Here is a 14740-nt window from a genome sequence, read left to right as displayed (position 1 = left end):
TGAGGAGAACTCAAGTCCGTTGGGCCTGTACTTTGGGAATCTAGAAGAATAAGAGGCAACTTTATTGAAACATTTAAATTCTTAGGAAACTTGACAAGTAGGAATAGGTTGTTTCCCCTTGGGAAAGTCTAAGACCAAAGGGCATAATCTTAGAATAAGAAGTTGCCTATTTAAGACCCAGATGAGGGGGAATTTCTTTTCTGTAGCAGTGAATCTGTGGAATTATTTACCACATGGTGTGGTAGATGCTCAGTTGTTAAGCCTATTTAAGGCTGAGATAGAGAGATTTATTATCCAGAAAGGGAATCAAGGGATATGGGCAAAGGCAGAAAAGTGGGAGTTGAGGATTATCAGCTCAGCCATGATTAATCGAATAGTGGAGTAGACTTGATGGTTCAAATGGCTCACTTCTGCCCCTACATCTTATGGTATTATAAATCAGTTGGAGGAAATGCATTCAGAGCAAGGAAACAGATCAATGTAATTCCAACAAATAATCAATTTTCTTACATCCCTTAACTCTTAGCTCCTGAAGGAAAGTATCCTAATGGGTTCCGAGATGTTCTTCGGGAACTGATCAAGGAGGAAGGTATTGGTTCACTCTACAAAGGCTTCAATGCTGTCATGATTCGAGCTTTCCCTGCCAATGCGGTAAGTGTTAGTAGTCATGATCGTTTCAACTGAGTTAACATGGTTCTCTGTGGTAGAGCTATGAAAGGAAGTGTGCAGCATAAGCACTGGGGAATATATTTCCTGCTTAACAGCTTTTACAACAGTGTTTGCAAGTGTTGAATTGTGTTCTGGTTGTTAAAAGCTTAGGAATCATTTTATGGATATTTAATTGGTTACAGTTCATTAGTGTACATTCCAGACAAGATTATCCCAGGTCATTGGTTCTGCGTTGGTACCTGCAGTACTGGGTGAGATTATTTCTGTTCTCAAAATCCTCATCTGCTTGTCAGTTGAACTTGTATTACTCTTTTTTTTTAAAATTCCCTCCGCTCCCAACAGGGGGAAAAAACTTCATAGTCACCATCAAGGCTCCTGGCTGAAATATGACCGTTTGGGTGAAGTGGTCATATTCAACCAGGAAGTGAAGAGTGGGGAAAATCTGTTGTGTTTTTTTTGGTTTATTTGATTAAATGGCTCTGCTCATGGCCCTACAAAATACTTGGACACTAGATTAATCCTCCGTCTTGGAAGTTTGTCAGTTCTTGAGCTGATCTGTGCCTTCGGTAAATGTTGAGTCTGGTCACTTTTGAGTTTTGAAGGACGTGCAGTCAGGGAGACAGTCATGCCATCAAGAGCCAGTGAACCCAGATCTGAAAGCACCTGATTTGAAGGCTTACATTATGTACTGCAACAAAGGCTCATCTTATAACTGATATCATGAAGCCCAGATTCTAAGGTGGAGGTAAAATGGATCTTGGTTTTCAGTTCTATGTAGTTCTGACCTTTCTTTTTTAAAGAAAAATGTCAAAGTAATTTTGCACAGTGAGTTGAAGATAGCATTTCCAAGAAATCATCGATCTTAGCAAAATGGCAACAAATGTGTTTGCTGACTTGAGTTTTACAATCCAGGGAGAGAAAGGGACCCACACTCTGGTATATTCAGAGAAAAAAGGTATATAACTGTAAAGGTTCCGTTAGTTTTGCAGCCTTCAAAACAGAGTAGACAAGGAGTCCTGAGTTGTATAGGAATAAACCTCAGAAGCACAATACTGTGAAGATGTCGTATATGGTTGGTGAAGATGCAAATTGAAGGAGTCCATGTTCAGCTGAGTGAACAGCTCACTTCAAAGTCTCAAGAAGGGACATTTAATTAAAGAGAGTTGGCATTGAGTAAATGCCCAGAACATTCCCAAAAGGAAGCATGCTAATTGAGTCAGGAGCTTTAGCATGGAGGTGGAGGTGACCCTTTACTGACATTATAGTATCTCATGTTGAATTTAAGTAAGAACGGTCAAATCTTTCTTCGGTATTTCTAATGAAACAGTTTTCAATAAATCATGTTTCCAGCAATATGTATTTTTTTGTCTAATTTGATGTATTTCTGTGTCTTTTGTTAAAAGTACATTGTAAGCCTCTTGTGAATGTGTTCAGCCTGTGACCACCATGGTAAACAGAACAGAAAATTGAAACCTTTGGCCCAGTAACCATGGCTCAGTCAGATCTGATTTGTCCAGTATTATTACTTTCAGCTAGGATCATCATTAAAAATAATTATTATTCTTTGAAAAGGATATGATCTTAAGTGATGAGATTACTGTGATATCAAAATGGCCCCTGTGCAAGGGCACCTGTGTCACTAATGTCACCATGCTATGATGTGTCTACATGTGATCAAGTAGAGCTTCCCTGCTTCTGCAGAGTGGGTCTTCATACTGCCAAGGGAGGTGCCTTTCCTGGAGCCAAGAAACTATCCCAGGTGCCAAGGTTGCTGCACCTATTTCCTCTCCACATGCTGCCTCCCTCTTGCTGCCACATTGTCCGGGTTCCGAGCCATTTAGGACAGTTGCTTGGACGTTGCCGCTGTTCAGGTTTCAGTGTTGCAGCTGCCCTTCAAAGAACTCATGATCCTACCACCATCACTCTCTCAAATTCAGGCAGCATTGTCTTTGAGACTGCTGCTCTCTATTGCCTTACAATGATGTCAGGTTTGTCTTCACACATGCATGCTCTTTATCACAGCATTTCAACCAATCTCAAAACTAATCCCAGGCCTTTCAGAAGGGAAATCCAAAAGCACTTTATCTTACATACAGCTCAAAATTTGGAACAATTCTCTGTTTTTAAAAAACGATGGTGGTGCTTGGGGTCAGCTAGCGTTCCGCAGCCAGGATTGCCAGGTTTTTGTGGGTAGGAATATTGACTTTTTACAGAACTACAGCACATAAATGGAGTTGAGGTCTTAGCCAGCTATGATGCAATTATATGACAGAACAGGTGTGAGAAAATTAATGACCACTTCCGGTTCTTATGATCCTATTCATAAAAAGTTTTCCCCAAAATTGTTGAGTGCAAAGGTAACCAATGAGGAGATGACAATACTTTTTCTTCACTCTTTCATGGATGTGGATATCCCAGGCAAGGTCAACATTTGTTGCCCATCCCTAATTTCCCCTTGAACTAAGTGGCTTGCTCGGCATTTGAATGAGCAATTTAAAAATAAGCATATTGCTGTTGGTGTGGTGTCATACAGATCAGTCAGATAAGGAAAGAAGATTTCTTTCCCGAAAGGACATTAGTGGATTTTTATCGAGTCAATGATAGTTTCTCAATCACTATACCTGAGACTAGCTTCATATTCCAGATTTATTTATTATTGAATTTAAATTGCACCAGATATTGTGAATTACATCCCCAGAGCATTAACCCCAGTTTCTGGATTGCAATCTAGTGATATTACCACTGCCTCTCCCACAGTCCCTCAGTGCTCTCGATGTATAAACTGTGTTCTCTGCAATGTGAAGCAATTGAAATAATATTCCAGAAAGCCAACAAATAGAGAAATGCATTAATAGACACAAGAACTGTGATAGATTTTTCGATACAATTCTAAAGGAGTTTGGGTTCTTAAGAATCATTTGGTCTTGATCAAACTTGACCAAATTTCTGGGAGTATAAATTTTTGACCCTTTTTTTTAACTCATGTCCCCATTTTATATTTCTTTTTCAGGCCTGTTTCCTTGGCTTTGAGGTTGCCATGAAGTTTCTGGATTGGCTTCTACCTGGTGTGTGAGAGGGGATCATAAGCTGATTAGTGCTGGAAATCTGAAATAGCTTACCAGATGACCGTGACTGTTTTCAACAAGCTGAATCAGGGATGGGATTTCATTATCTAATAGTTGCTGCATTGAAAATTTATCATTGTCATTTTATGAAAAATTATATTTACACCTGCCTTAACTATGTTCAGCTAATGACTGTGGGTTCTATGTAAAACCCTGAAATTCGGTTTTGAGCCATAATTTATAAGTAATACGATATGCACAGGGAGAAGGCAATTATGAATTAACTGCTTCGACTTAATGAAAAAGTGGCTTTTTGTGGTTATGGTCTCACGAGCTCACAGCTGTCCTTGCACTGATGTTATTGTTAAGCCCTTCCTAGGGCACATAACTGTGCAATTAACCAGAAAAATGCTAAACTATTGCAGTAACTGAGGGAGAAGAGAGTTTTATTATCTGGGGTGTGATCCTTCAACGGTTAAACCCTTATTCTTGGTGTAACCTTTTAGGGATGAGACAAATTAATTTGGGTGGGTTTGATTTGGGTTTCCTTTGGCACAGCTAATATTTGATTTCGAGGCAGTTGATAGAATGTGGATTTTGACAGCAAGGACAAATTAAAGATACAGACTTGATGGAATGCTGTGCAATGCCACTGGGACTGCAGTGGTTAAAGAAGATTGCTCAACACCATTTTTCAAGGGCAATCAGAACTTGGCAACAACTGCTGACCTTGCCAGTCAAAAAGAAGGAAAGTTGCATTTTAGGGTTGAGAGATGTGTTTCATTCTTAGCAGACTAGAAAAATGAGAGCATTGATGTTCGTAACAAAGTTTACGAGCTTCAATTATCTTTATCGTGTGTCTTTTGATGGCTGTTCCAAACAGCCCTCTAATCTTCGAATATCTGATCAGACCTAACCTTATCTGGCTATGCTGTGAATTAAATCTTATTAGAACCTGCATTTCTACATTTTAGTTTCTGGATCTACTGCCTGGAATGTCAGGAACAATCTTGCTGTTGCAGCAGTGGATTCAGACTGACCATCTCACCACAGTTCGAGAACCATTATCATTTTAAGTAATGGAAGTGCTTATAATTTCCTGTTGATTTTATCCACCTTGTTTAATACTTGCCCTCAACATTAAGGTCCTTGAATCTTGATTTAATATTTTGAGGCTGGGTCCATCTGGCATTACAGAAAATTGGAGCTTTGACTGTCAAGAGAATTTCCTGGAATTTATGTTTAGATTAAGAACAGCTGGGGAAAACCGAGAGCTATTGTTTCAATTTTAATTGTGTCGTTGGGCCAGAGAGAAAAACCAGCACTTATCAACCAGTGTTGTTCAGCTTGAACACCTGTGTCAAAACACCATAGTCCTCATACCTGCCATCTTTAATCAGGGATTACGCCATGCACAGAACAAGGCTAGGAATGGTGGTAAACTGGGATGGAAAATTTGGCAGATGGTGGAATTGAGGTGCCACAAATAACTTGGAATATGGCTTCCATTGATAGTAGTGTTTTTGAAGGTTTCACCAAACTTTGATCCAAAGCACTGATGCTGCACTCTTCACCTTCTGGAGACAAACTGTGTAATGGCTTCAATAAATGGGAATTGGCAGTTCCATGGTGGCAACTCTGAAGCAATTGATCAACCTATACCATCCTAATAACGAGTGAAACCGTTCTGTAGTTGATTCTCTGCTCGTCCAGTGTCCATATACATCCATGAGGGTGGCACAGTGGCTCTGTGGTTAGCACTGCTGCTTCACAGTACCAGGGAGCTGGGTTTGATTCCAACGTCTGGTGACTACCTGTGTGAAGTTTACATGTTCTCCTTGTGTCTGCGTGGGTTTCCTTCGGGTGTTCCAGTTTCCTCCCACAATTCAAGGATGTGTGGGCTAAGTGCATTGGCCATGCTAAATTGCACATTGTGTTCAGGGATGTTTAGATTAGGTGCATTAGTCAGGGGTAAATACAAGTTCGGGGAATGGGTCTAGGTGGGTTACTCTTCGAAGGGTTGGTATGGACTACTTCCACACTGTCAGGATTCTATGGATTCTAACATTTTTCGATAGTGGTTACTGCACGCTGATTGAGAGCTAAAGCCTCGGCTTGTCATCTGCCACACCCGTCAACAAAAACTCTGAGGAGCTTTGATGTAACTTGTTCCTCTTCTAGAAGTCTTGGGACCTGTAAAATTGGGTGTTGACCAGAGGTCAGATATGAAACCTTCCGAGTGTGCCAACTATCCATCATGTAGTGCATTTAGAAACTGGGCCATCTTGTGGCTAGTTATTGCCTCTGTGTTTAAATCCTCATTGCCATTTATCAGAATGGAGAGGTGGGGCTGAGTAGGGCTATAAGGAAGAAGCTTGAACTGGATGTGAGATATAGGTTTACAGACTCTGTTCTGGCCTTAATTCAGCAATATTGTGTCTTTCTGATGAAGCTTGGCATGTTTTACTGCAGGGTTGCTGTTACTTGATCTGCTGAATCCTGAATGTTTTATGTTTCAAAATCCAGTGCTGCAGTCCTTTTGAGAATTACGGGCCCTGTAGCACATGGCTCAATGCTGTCTGCTCCAAGATTTCATTCACTTTATTCAAATGAACTAATGAAACCATTTGAAGCCATGACTCTTGAATGCAATATTTATGAAATGATTGCAGTTATTAAATCTGTGCCTTCTGCCTTAAGTACTTTACAATTATAAATGTTCTATGCTTTGCTTAAATGAAAACAACATTTCTGGATTAGAGCTGACATAATAAATGAGTATAGGTTCTCATTGTTGAGAACAAATTGTGATAATTAGCTTGAAGCTATTAATATTAGAGGCTGACTCGAATGATTGGAAGAAACGAGGAAAGAAAAATGAAACCATCTTTGGATTAGCTGGGCCGCTGATTAAAGAAACCCAACTTCAATCAGTGGGATTCCCAGGTTTTTCAGTGACGTTTGGAGATCAGCTTCTCTGTTTCTCTCCATTCGTTTTAATGGAAACCAAATATTAAATTCGTTTCCATGAATTAGCTATGGCCATGGAAAGGTCCATTCCTGTAAAACCACGTGTGAATATTTGCAATTTCTGTTTTCAAAGGAAAAAAATGCACTTGTCAATGCAAGCAACTCAGCAACTGTAGGAATTCTTTGTTTGATACTACCTGTTGGATCTTGCTAACAATACCTCAAAATTGCCTCTAATCTCATGTGCAGATTTCTAGCTGTTAACAGCCATCTGATGAATGTGGTGGTGTTACTCTCTTCTTTGCAGAGGACGGAATTGTCTGGCCACCATCTCTTCCCCTTATTCTGGAGTTTTGCACATTCACCTCCCAGCACAATCTGTGACTAGTGGACCTCCACCCAGAGACATATATTTGACGAGCTAGCTACTGCCACTTGCCTGAAAGTGGTTTCCAGTTTAACTGGTGAATTTCAAAGCTGTGTCCATCCACCAGGAGGTAACGTTGATGAACACATGGAATCATCCATGTGTGAAATGTATGTAGAACTGTTTTACAGTTGGTTAAGCTTTCTAGCAGACTGCAGCTTGTGTAAATGGTCCACTTAGGTGTTTTACTAAACAGCACCCAGTACTAGCATGGGAGGACGAGATTGCTTCTCCGGCGGGAGTCTCCGTACTCTGGAGTGCTGCACTCTTAAAGGGTCATCATTCAGGCATGGCATAAACTGAACCCCTATCTGCATTCTCAGGAGTACACCAAGATTCCAGTGGCACTTTTTTGAATAAGTGTTTGCGAGTTCTATCTAGTGTCCTGGTCCATAGTTATCCCAGAACAGCCATCATTAAAATGGATCATTTGGTCGTGTGTCTCCTGCTGTTTAGAGAACTTGATTTGCATTACAACATTGACCACACTTCAAAAGTATTTGGAATGTCAGTGGGTTGTGAAAGGTGATGTGTGAATGCAGTTACTTTTACCTGACTTACTACCTATTAATAATTTTGTTTTGTGGAGCTGTGGCTCAAGGTTTACCATTTTTAATGTTTTGTGATTGAATCTTTGTGAGAAGTTACATTATTATTATTTTTACTCGTCTGTTGTAACACAAGTAACCAATGTGATCCGAAGGTCTTTCTGGAATTCTCTGTTTTAAAAGTAAGTGCAGGTTTACTGGATTACTTTGTTGATAAAATCAATATTATCAATAGTGAATGAATAAATCTTTTATCTGTTGAATTTTCTTTACACTCAAATAAACCTGGTTTCAAAGCATCTAATCTGTCTTTTGAATAGCTATTGTCAGGTTTTAAAATCTTCAAAATAAATTGCAGAAACTCTAACAATGGAGGTGTTTCAATTTGTTTGTTTGAAAGGATATCATAATCTTTCCCCAGTGGATATGTGCTTCTGGACCGCCTGCATTAGTGAAAATTTGGTAAGATCCCACAAGTACCAGAGATATGCCAATGTTTAATGTAAGTAATTGATATAAATGCTCCCTGACACCACAAATATCAGCTGTCTTGGAAAAGAGGGAGAAGACCGTGTAGAGAAATCAAGAGTGCTAATTCTCATCAATATTAGGTATGTCTAAGGCAAAAAACTCATTAAAGACAAGGCTATATATTTTTTTCTAGGTTAAATATTTCATAAATAAGTCAAAATAAATGATTTAGGTGTGAATATAGGAAGTATTGTTAGTACGTTTGCAGACAACACCAGAATTTGTGTTGTAGTGGACAGTGCATTAGGTTATCTCAGCGTACAACAAGACCTTGATCAGATCGGCCAGTGGGCTGAGGAGTGGCAGATGGAGTTTAATTTAGATAACTGTTAAATGCTACATTTTGAAAAGGCAAACCAGGGCAGGGTTTATACACTTAATGGTTAGGCTCTGGGGAGTGTTGCCAAACAAGGATGTTTAGGATTGCAGGTGCACTGTTTCTTGAAAGTGGAGTTCTGGGAAGACAGGATAGTGAAGAAGGCCTTTGGCACACTTGCCTTCTTCAGTCAGAAAATTGGGATGATGTGTTGCACCTGTACAGGACATTGGTGAGGCTATTTATGGAATACTGCTTAGATTCTGGTTACCCCTCCACAGGAAGGATGTTGTTCAAGTTGAGAGAGTGCAGAAAGATGTTCAAGGATGTTGCTGGGAATGGAGGGTAAGGAGAGGCTGAATATGTTGGTGCTATTTTATGTGGAGTGTCGGAGGTGGAGAGGTGACATTATAGAGGTTTATAAAATCATGAGGGGTGTGGATAGGGTGAATAGTGAAGGTCTTTTTCCTGGGATGGGGCATTTCAAAATCACCGGGCATAGGTTTATGGGGAATGATTTTAAAAGGACTTGAGGGGTACCCTTTTTTCACGCAGGCGGTGATGTATGTATGGAATGAGCTGCCAGAGGAATTGGTGGAGGCTGGTACAATTGCAGCATTTAAAAGGCATTTGGATGGGTATATGAATAGGAAGGGTTTAGAGGGATTTGGGCCAAATGCTGGCAAATGGGACTAGGTCAGCTTAGATTGTCTGGTCAGCATGGACAAATTGGACCAAAGGGTCTGTTTCTATGCTGTATGATTCGATGACTCCATGACCTATACAGCTTTCCTTCAAAACAGTGGCAACCCTCTCGTTATTTATCCACCTGGCTCTGCACTGTTTTGTTAGCTTTTATCTGGTAATGACTTGAAATAAAATCGAAGTTTTCACTGACAGAAGTAGCCATCCAATACTAAACTAAGGCAGAATGATACAGCCCTTTCCCTTCCATTCCCCTCCCTGACACCACAAATACCAGCAGTCTTAGAATAGAGGGCTAAGGCAGTATGGAGAGACCAAGAGGGCTAATTCCAGTCAATATTATGTACATGCAAGGCAGAAAACTCATAAGGCAATAGTATATTTTCTTCTAAATTGGGTATTTCAGAAACAAGTAAAAATATTTCTAAATCCAGCTCATCTGATGCCTTCCAATGGCTTCTGCTACTGAGAAATATTAATAGTTGCATGGGAATGCCACCTCTTGCAAACTCCCCTCTAAGTGGCATGGTATTTTGAAAGATGTCAGTGGTCCTTGACTGTCCCTGCATTAAAATCCTGCAACATCCTCCTTGTCAGGAGAATAGATATTCCCACACTGCATGGACTGCAGCGGTACCAGGTGTGGCTTTCTACCACCAAGGACAATTAGAGATAAGCAATAAATGCGTACATCCAGTAAAAGAATAAAGCAAAAGTGTTATCTAAGAATTAATTTTTGCCAACAGTTCTCAGTATTACATAGTGTTGCTTTGAGAACAAAATCTAATGTGCCCAGACACCTGTCCATAGATACATGCATAAGAGTTGTAAGAGATTTCATGCCACCCGCGGAATATGAAAGAGGGAGTGCTACAAACACTAGTTGACAGCCAATGGTGATACTTAAACAACTGTACATGCAGCTTTCTGTTCTCGTCTGATAATTATCTGTTTCAGAGGTCTCTTCCTTGTTTTCAAATACCTCCATGATTTCACTCCTCCTTATCTCTGTAAATTCCCTCAACTCGACAATTCTCAGTGAAATCTGAGCTCCTCAAGTTTACACATGGCTGTATTGACATTAGGAGCTTCAGTTGCATAACCCCTAAGATTTGTTATTCCCATCCAAAACATCATTTTTAAAATGTTTCTAACCGTATTCTAAGCAAGTTATGAATCACCTTTCATAATTTCCCTTCTGCATCTGAGTCAAAAATATATTTGTGAAGTTCATTGATGTAGTTTAGTGCTTCTCAGGTGCTGTATTAAATGCAGTTGTTGAGGTATTGATGACATATTGGAGTCCTCATGGCCTGTTTTGTGCTCTTGTTGACCTCTGACTCTTTGAAGCAAAGTTTGTCAGACCAAGACTATTGAGTGTAAAATGGAATTAATTTGTTTTTGGAAAGAAAATGATTTTTTTTTCATGCAAATATTTTATTTCAAAACTATGCCTTCTTTGGTCTTGATTTTCCCCAATATATTTCTTGGCCTGGCTCCTTCCTCATTGGAAATGAGGGGAGAGAGAGCTGCACCTCCGAAAGGGTTGCCAACTCCAACTGGACATATTGCTGGACCAACTCATGACTGTCTGCCTCCAATCTACTCTTTAGCTGCCAAGCAAGTCTATCCTCATGCCACCTGCCTCCCTGGACCAATTGTAAAGCAGCAAAATTTCTCTTTTGTCAAGGGGATGATACTTGACCGTCAGTCAAATAACCTTTCTTCCCACATCCAGTAATTTTATGATAAATCTTAAGACACTTCATTGTTCACTTTGAGGCATCATGTTCAAAGGATTGTGGGTGGTGGTTTATTTGGAGTGTGGAAGTGGTACCTGGACTACTTTGTTTTGCAGGGGTCACAAAAAGGACATAGGGACTTCTTGGCATTCATGTGACCTAAGCAAATTGTTTGGATCTGTTTACTGGAAATCACATGCCTAGGTTTATGGTTTTGTTTTTAGTTTGGTTGACATCCATCCTGCTGAGAATGTGAAGCTACTGAACTCGTTCCCTGCCTTTTGGAGAGTCCGGAGGCAGTTGTGGAAAAACTAATGCCAATATTTTCCAGAAAAGCTTCTGAGTTCTCAACAAATTCTGAACTTAGAACATCAGCAAAGGTCCCAGTGACAACTGCCTATACTTAATGACACCCATCCATGTGTGAATCCCATTACGATTCCATAGATGTTATTACTGGATAAGTTAGGAGCCAGTCAGGGACCTCACTTGATAATCAACTTTGTTTTGGTTTTAATGAAGCAGCCTCTCACTAAACTATAAGCTGTATACAGTTATGTTCCACAGTCTTCACAAGATTTTTTAAAAAACTATCCAAAATTATTCATAACTAGGTGAAGCTTTTAAATTCTGTTTTGAGTACTGGGGTTAGAAAGAGAGAGAGGGGCTCCTTCATCCTCACTCATAACAGGTAAATAGAAACAGGCAAAGATTTTTTAAAATAGAATTGTTTTAAATGTTAATATGATTTTGCTGCAAGGTTTTCACTTGCAACAACATCCTAAAGATAGACCCATCATTTCTTGAGATTCAAAGGGGAAATGATTAGGGTACTATTTCCAACTGGACTTATGTTTGAACCACCTAGTTTTCTATCCTTCAAACCTGATCTTTTGAACATCTCTGAATTTAACTAATTCACCACTGGTGGACTAGCTTTCAGCCACCCAAGTCATGAAATTTCCTCCTTCAAACACTTAATTTCCCTATCTCGCTTTCAAGACACATCCCTTTGATGAAGATTTTGTTCATCTGCTAGAATGTGTTCTGATGTGGTTTGGTTTCATATTTTGTGATAATAGTTCCAACAAAGTGTCTTGGGACAGTTGATTACACTAAGAATGTTGCAGAAGTACAAGCTGTTGATGAACGTAGCTGGAAAGAGACAACATTTGCAACTTGAACAAGGTTTTGTTTCCTCTGAGAGGTTTCTAACGCTAGTTATGATTTGTCTTCAGCAAAAAGGCACTAATTGGGTGAAGCTTGATGGTCAGTCGGTTTTTTTTAAAAAATTGTCCATTGGCTGTGTGGCTGGTACTGGCTAGGCCAGCATTGATTGCCCATCGCAGTTAAGAATCAACTGTACTGCTGCAAATCTAGAGCCACATGTGGGCCAGACCATGGAAGGACAACAGATTTCCCTCTCGAAAAGATATTAGTGAACCAGATAGGTTTTATGACAAATGACTGTGGTTACTTGGTTTCCACTAAGTTGGCGTTTAATTCCAGATTTTTTTTATTGAATTCAAATTCCCAATGTCAGCCTCAACGAGATCTGCACCCAGGTCACCAGAAGGTTAGCTTAGGCCCTCTGAATTTCTAGGCAAGGACACCAACTCTTTTCTTTTATCTCTTGAAATGTTTTTCTTTATTGATGGGTACAAGCCCCGCTTTGAGTTGCAAATGTTCCCAACTGTTGCAGTCCATTTATGTTCACCATCAACAGCTTATAGTTCCAAAACATTCTTCTGGACTGAATTTGTTTGCAAATTTCCTTGTAATCACGCACTTCGGGGCACTTTGGACAATGATCAAATGATATGAAACAGATCGATGTAAGGGCAGTTCAGAGAGTGAAGAGAAACACTCAAAGGAAAATTGCGGCAATTTATTTTTTAATTGATTAATCTGTGACTTTCCTTTAGGGTTGCGTGTGACAATGTCCTCAAAATTTAATCTTCCATTCCTGGAGACTGTACAATTGACTCTGGTAAGTTCAGCTGTGGAGCTCAAAATCACAATGCTTCGGCTGGATCTGATTAAGATCCATTGTGGAAGCTCATCAAACTCTGACACTTACCACAAACACAAGGTACAGTGATTGGAATGAAGCTTGTGACTGTGATACAAATGATGTCATTCGAAATTTGCATCAACTCCAGATTCTTTTGATTCAGGAAGACTAACCTTTGAGCTCAATGTTTCCACTAGGTGCCAGTAAAGACCCATAAAATTGGACTCAGGCAACGGTCTCCCAGTCTCAAAAACTCAGAGATGCAAATAAAATCCAGGTGAGCAAATAAGGAGCAACATATTGTCATATTAGTTTATGTCAGGGCTTGCAAATTTGCATGGTAATTTTGAATATACCAGCTAATAGGATAATGCAAGTTGAGCTGCGATAGACTTGCTTAGTGACAAAATTCTAAATAGCCTTATTGTTTCTGCTTCAGTCTGTAGTTCTTTCTTTGTCAAAAAGTGTGGTGTGGAAAAGCACAACTGGTCAGGCAGCATCTGAGGAGCAGGAGAGTCAACGTTTCAAGCATGAGTTCTTCATCAGGAATATGGGTGCGGTGGGTGGCGAGGGGGTGGTGGTGCAAGGGGTCTGAGAGATAAATGGGAGGGGGTGGGGCTGGGAGGAAGATAGCTGAGAATGTGATAGGGAGATGAAGGTGGGGGTGATGGTGATAGGTCAGAGTGGAGGGTGGAGCGGAATAGGTGGGGAGGGAGATGGCCAGGTAGGACAGTTCAAGAGGGTGGTGCTAAATTGGAAGGTTGGACCTGGGATGAAGTGAGGTGAGGTGAGGGGAGGGGAGATGAGGAAACGAGTGAGGTTGATACTGATCCCATGTGGTTGGATGGTCCCAAGGTGAGGTGTACTTCCTCCAGGCGTCAAGTGGCTAGGATCTGGCAGAAGAGGCTGCCCAGGATTTGCATGTCCTTAGCAGAGTGGGAGGGCCAGTTAAAGTGATTGGCCACAGGGCAATAGAGTTGATTGGTGCATGTGTCCTGGAGATTTCTCTGAAGCATTTTGCAAGTTGGCGTCCTGTCTCCCCAGTATAGAGTAGACCACATCAAGAGCAATGGACACAGCAGATGAGGTGTTTGGATGTGCAGGAAAATCTGTGCCAGATATGGAAGGATCCTTTGGGGCCTTGGATGGAGGTGAGGGAGATGGTGTGGGCACAGGGAAGATGGCAAGGGAAGGTGCCAGGAGAGGAGGGTGGGTTATTGGGGGGTTGTGGACCTAACAAGGGAGTCATGGAGGGAATGGTCTCTGCGGAATGCTGAAAGGGGTGGGGATTGAAATATATTTGTGGTGTTGGGGTCTGACTGTAGGTGGCAGGAATGGTGGAGAATGGTGCATTGTATCTGGAGGATGGTGGGGTTGAAGGTGAGGACCAGGAAGGATTCTGTCCTTGTTGTGATTGGAGGGGTGGATTCAAGGGTGGAGGTGCGGGAGTTGGAGGAGATGAGCTGGGGGTGTGGGTGATAGTGATAGATCAGAGTGGAGGTTGGAGCGGATAGGTGGGAAGGAAAATGGACAGGTAGGACAGTTCAAGAGGGCAGTGCCAAGTTGGAGGGCTGGTTCTGGGATAAGATGGATAGAGGGGAGATGAGAAAACTGGTGAAATTGACATTGATCCCATGTGGTTGGAGGGTCCCAAGGCAGAAGATGAGATGTACTTCCTCCAGATGTTGGGTGGCTAGGATTTGGTCTTGGAGGCACTTGCATGTCCTTGGTGGAGCAGGAGGAGGAGTTGAAG

General features: G+C 40.9%; 1 protein-coding gene across 2 annotated transcripts in view; it reads left to right on the top strand.

Moving 5' to 3' along the window:
* prkar2aa (protein kinase, cAMP-dependent, regulatory, type II, alpha A) overlaps positions 1-14740 on the top strand; it is a 318459-nt gene that overhangs the window by 47168 nt on the left and 256551 nt on the right. The window contains exons 8-9 of one of the 2 annotated variants that reach the window (XM_072581836.1): positions 527-651; positions 3680-8049. The exons of the other annotated variant lie outside the window; for it this stretch is intronic. Coding sequence (XP_072437937.1) covers positions 527-651; positions 3680-3742 — 188 coding nt within the window. The 3' untranslated portion in view covers positions 3743-8049. Of the gene's footprint in view, positions 1-526; positions 652-3679; positions 8050-14740 lie in introns of those variants that run through there. 2 annotated transcript variants of the gene reach the window in all.

This window comes from Chiloscyllium punctatum, chromosome 12 (genome assembly GCF_047496795.1).
Source record: "Chiloscyllium punctatum isolate Juve2018m chromosome 12, sChiPun1.3, whole genome shotgun sequence".
Taxonomy (NCBI): Eukaryota; Metazoa; Chordata; class Chondrichthyes; order Orectolobiformes; family Hemiscylliidae; genus Chiloscyllium; species Chiloscyllium punctatum.
This window is presented reverse-complemented; position numbering and strand designations above follow the sequence as displayed.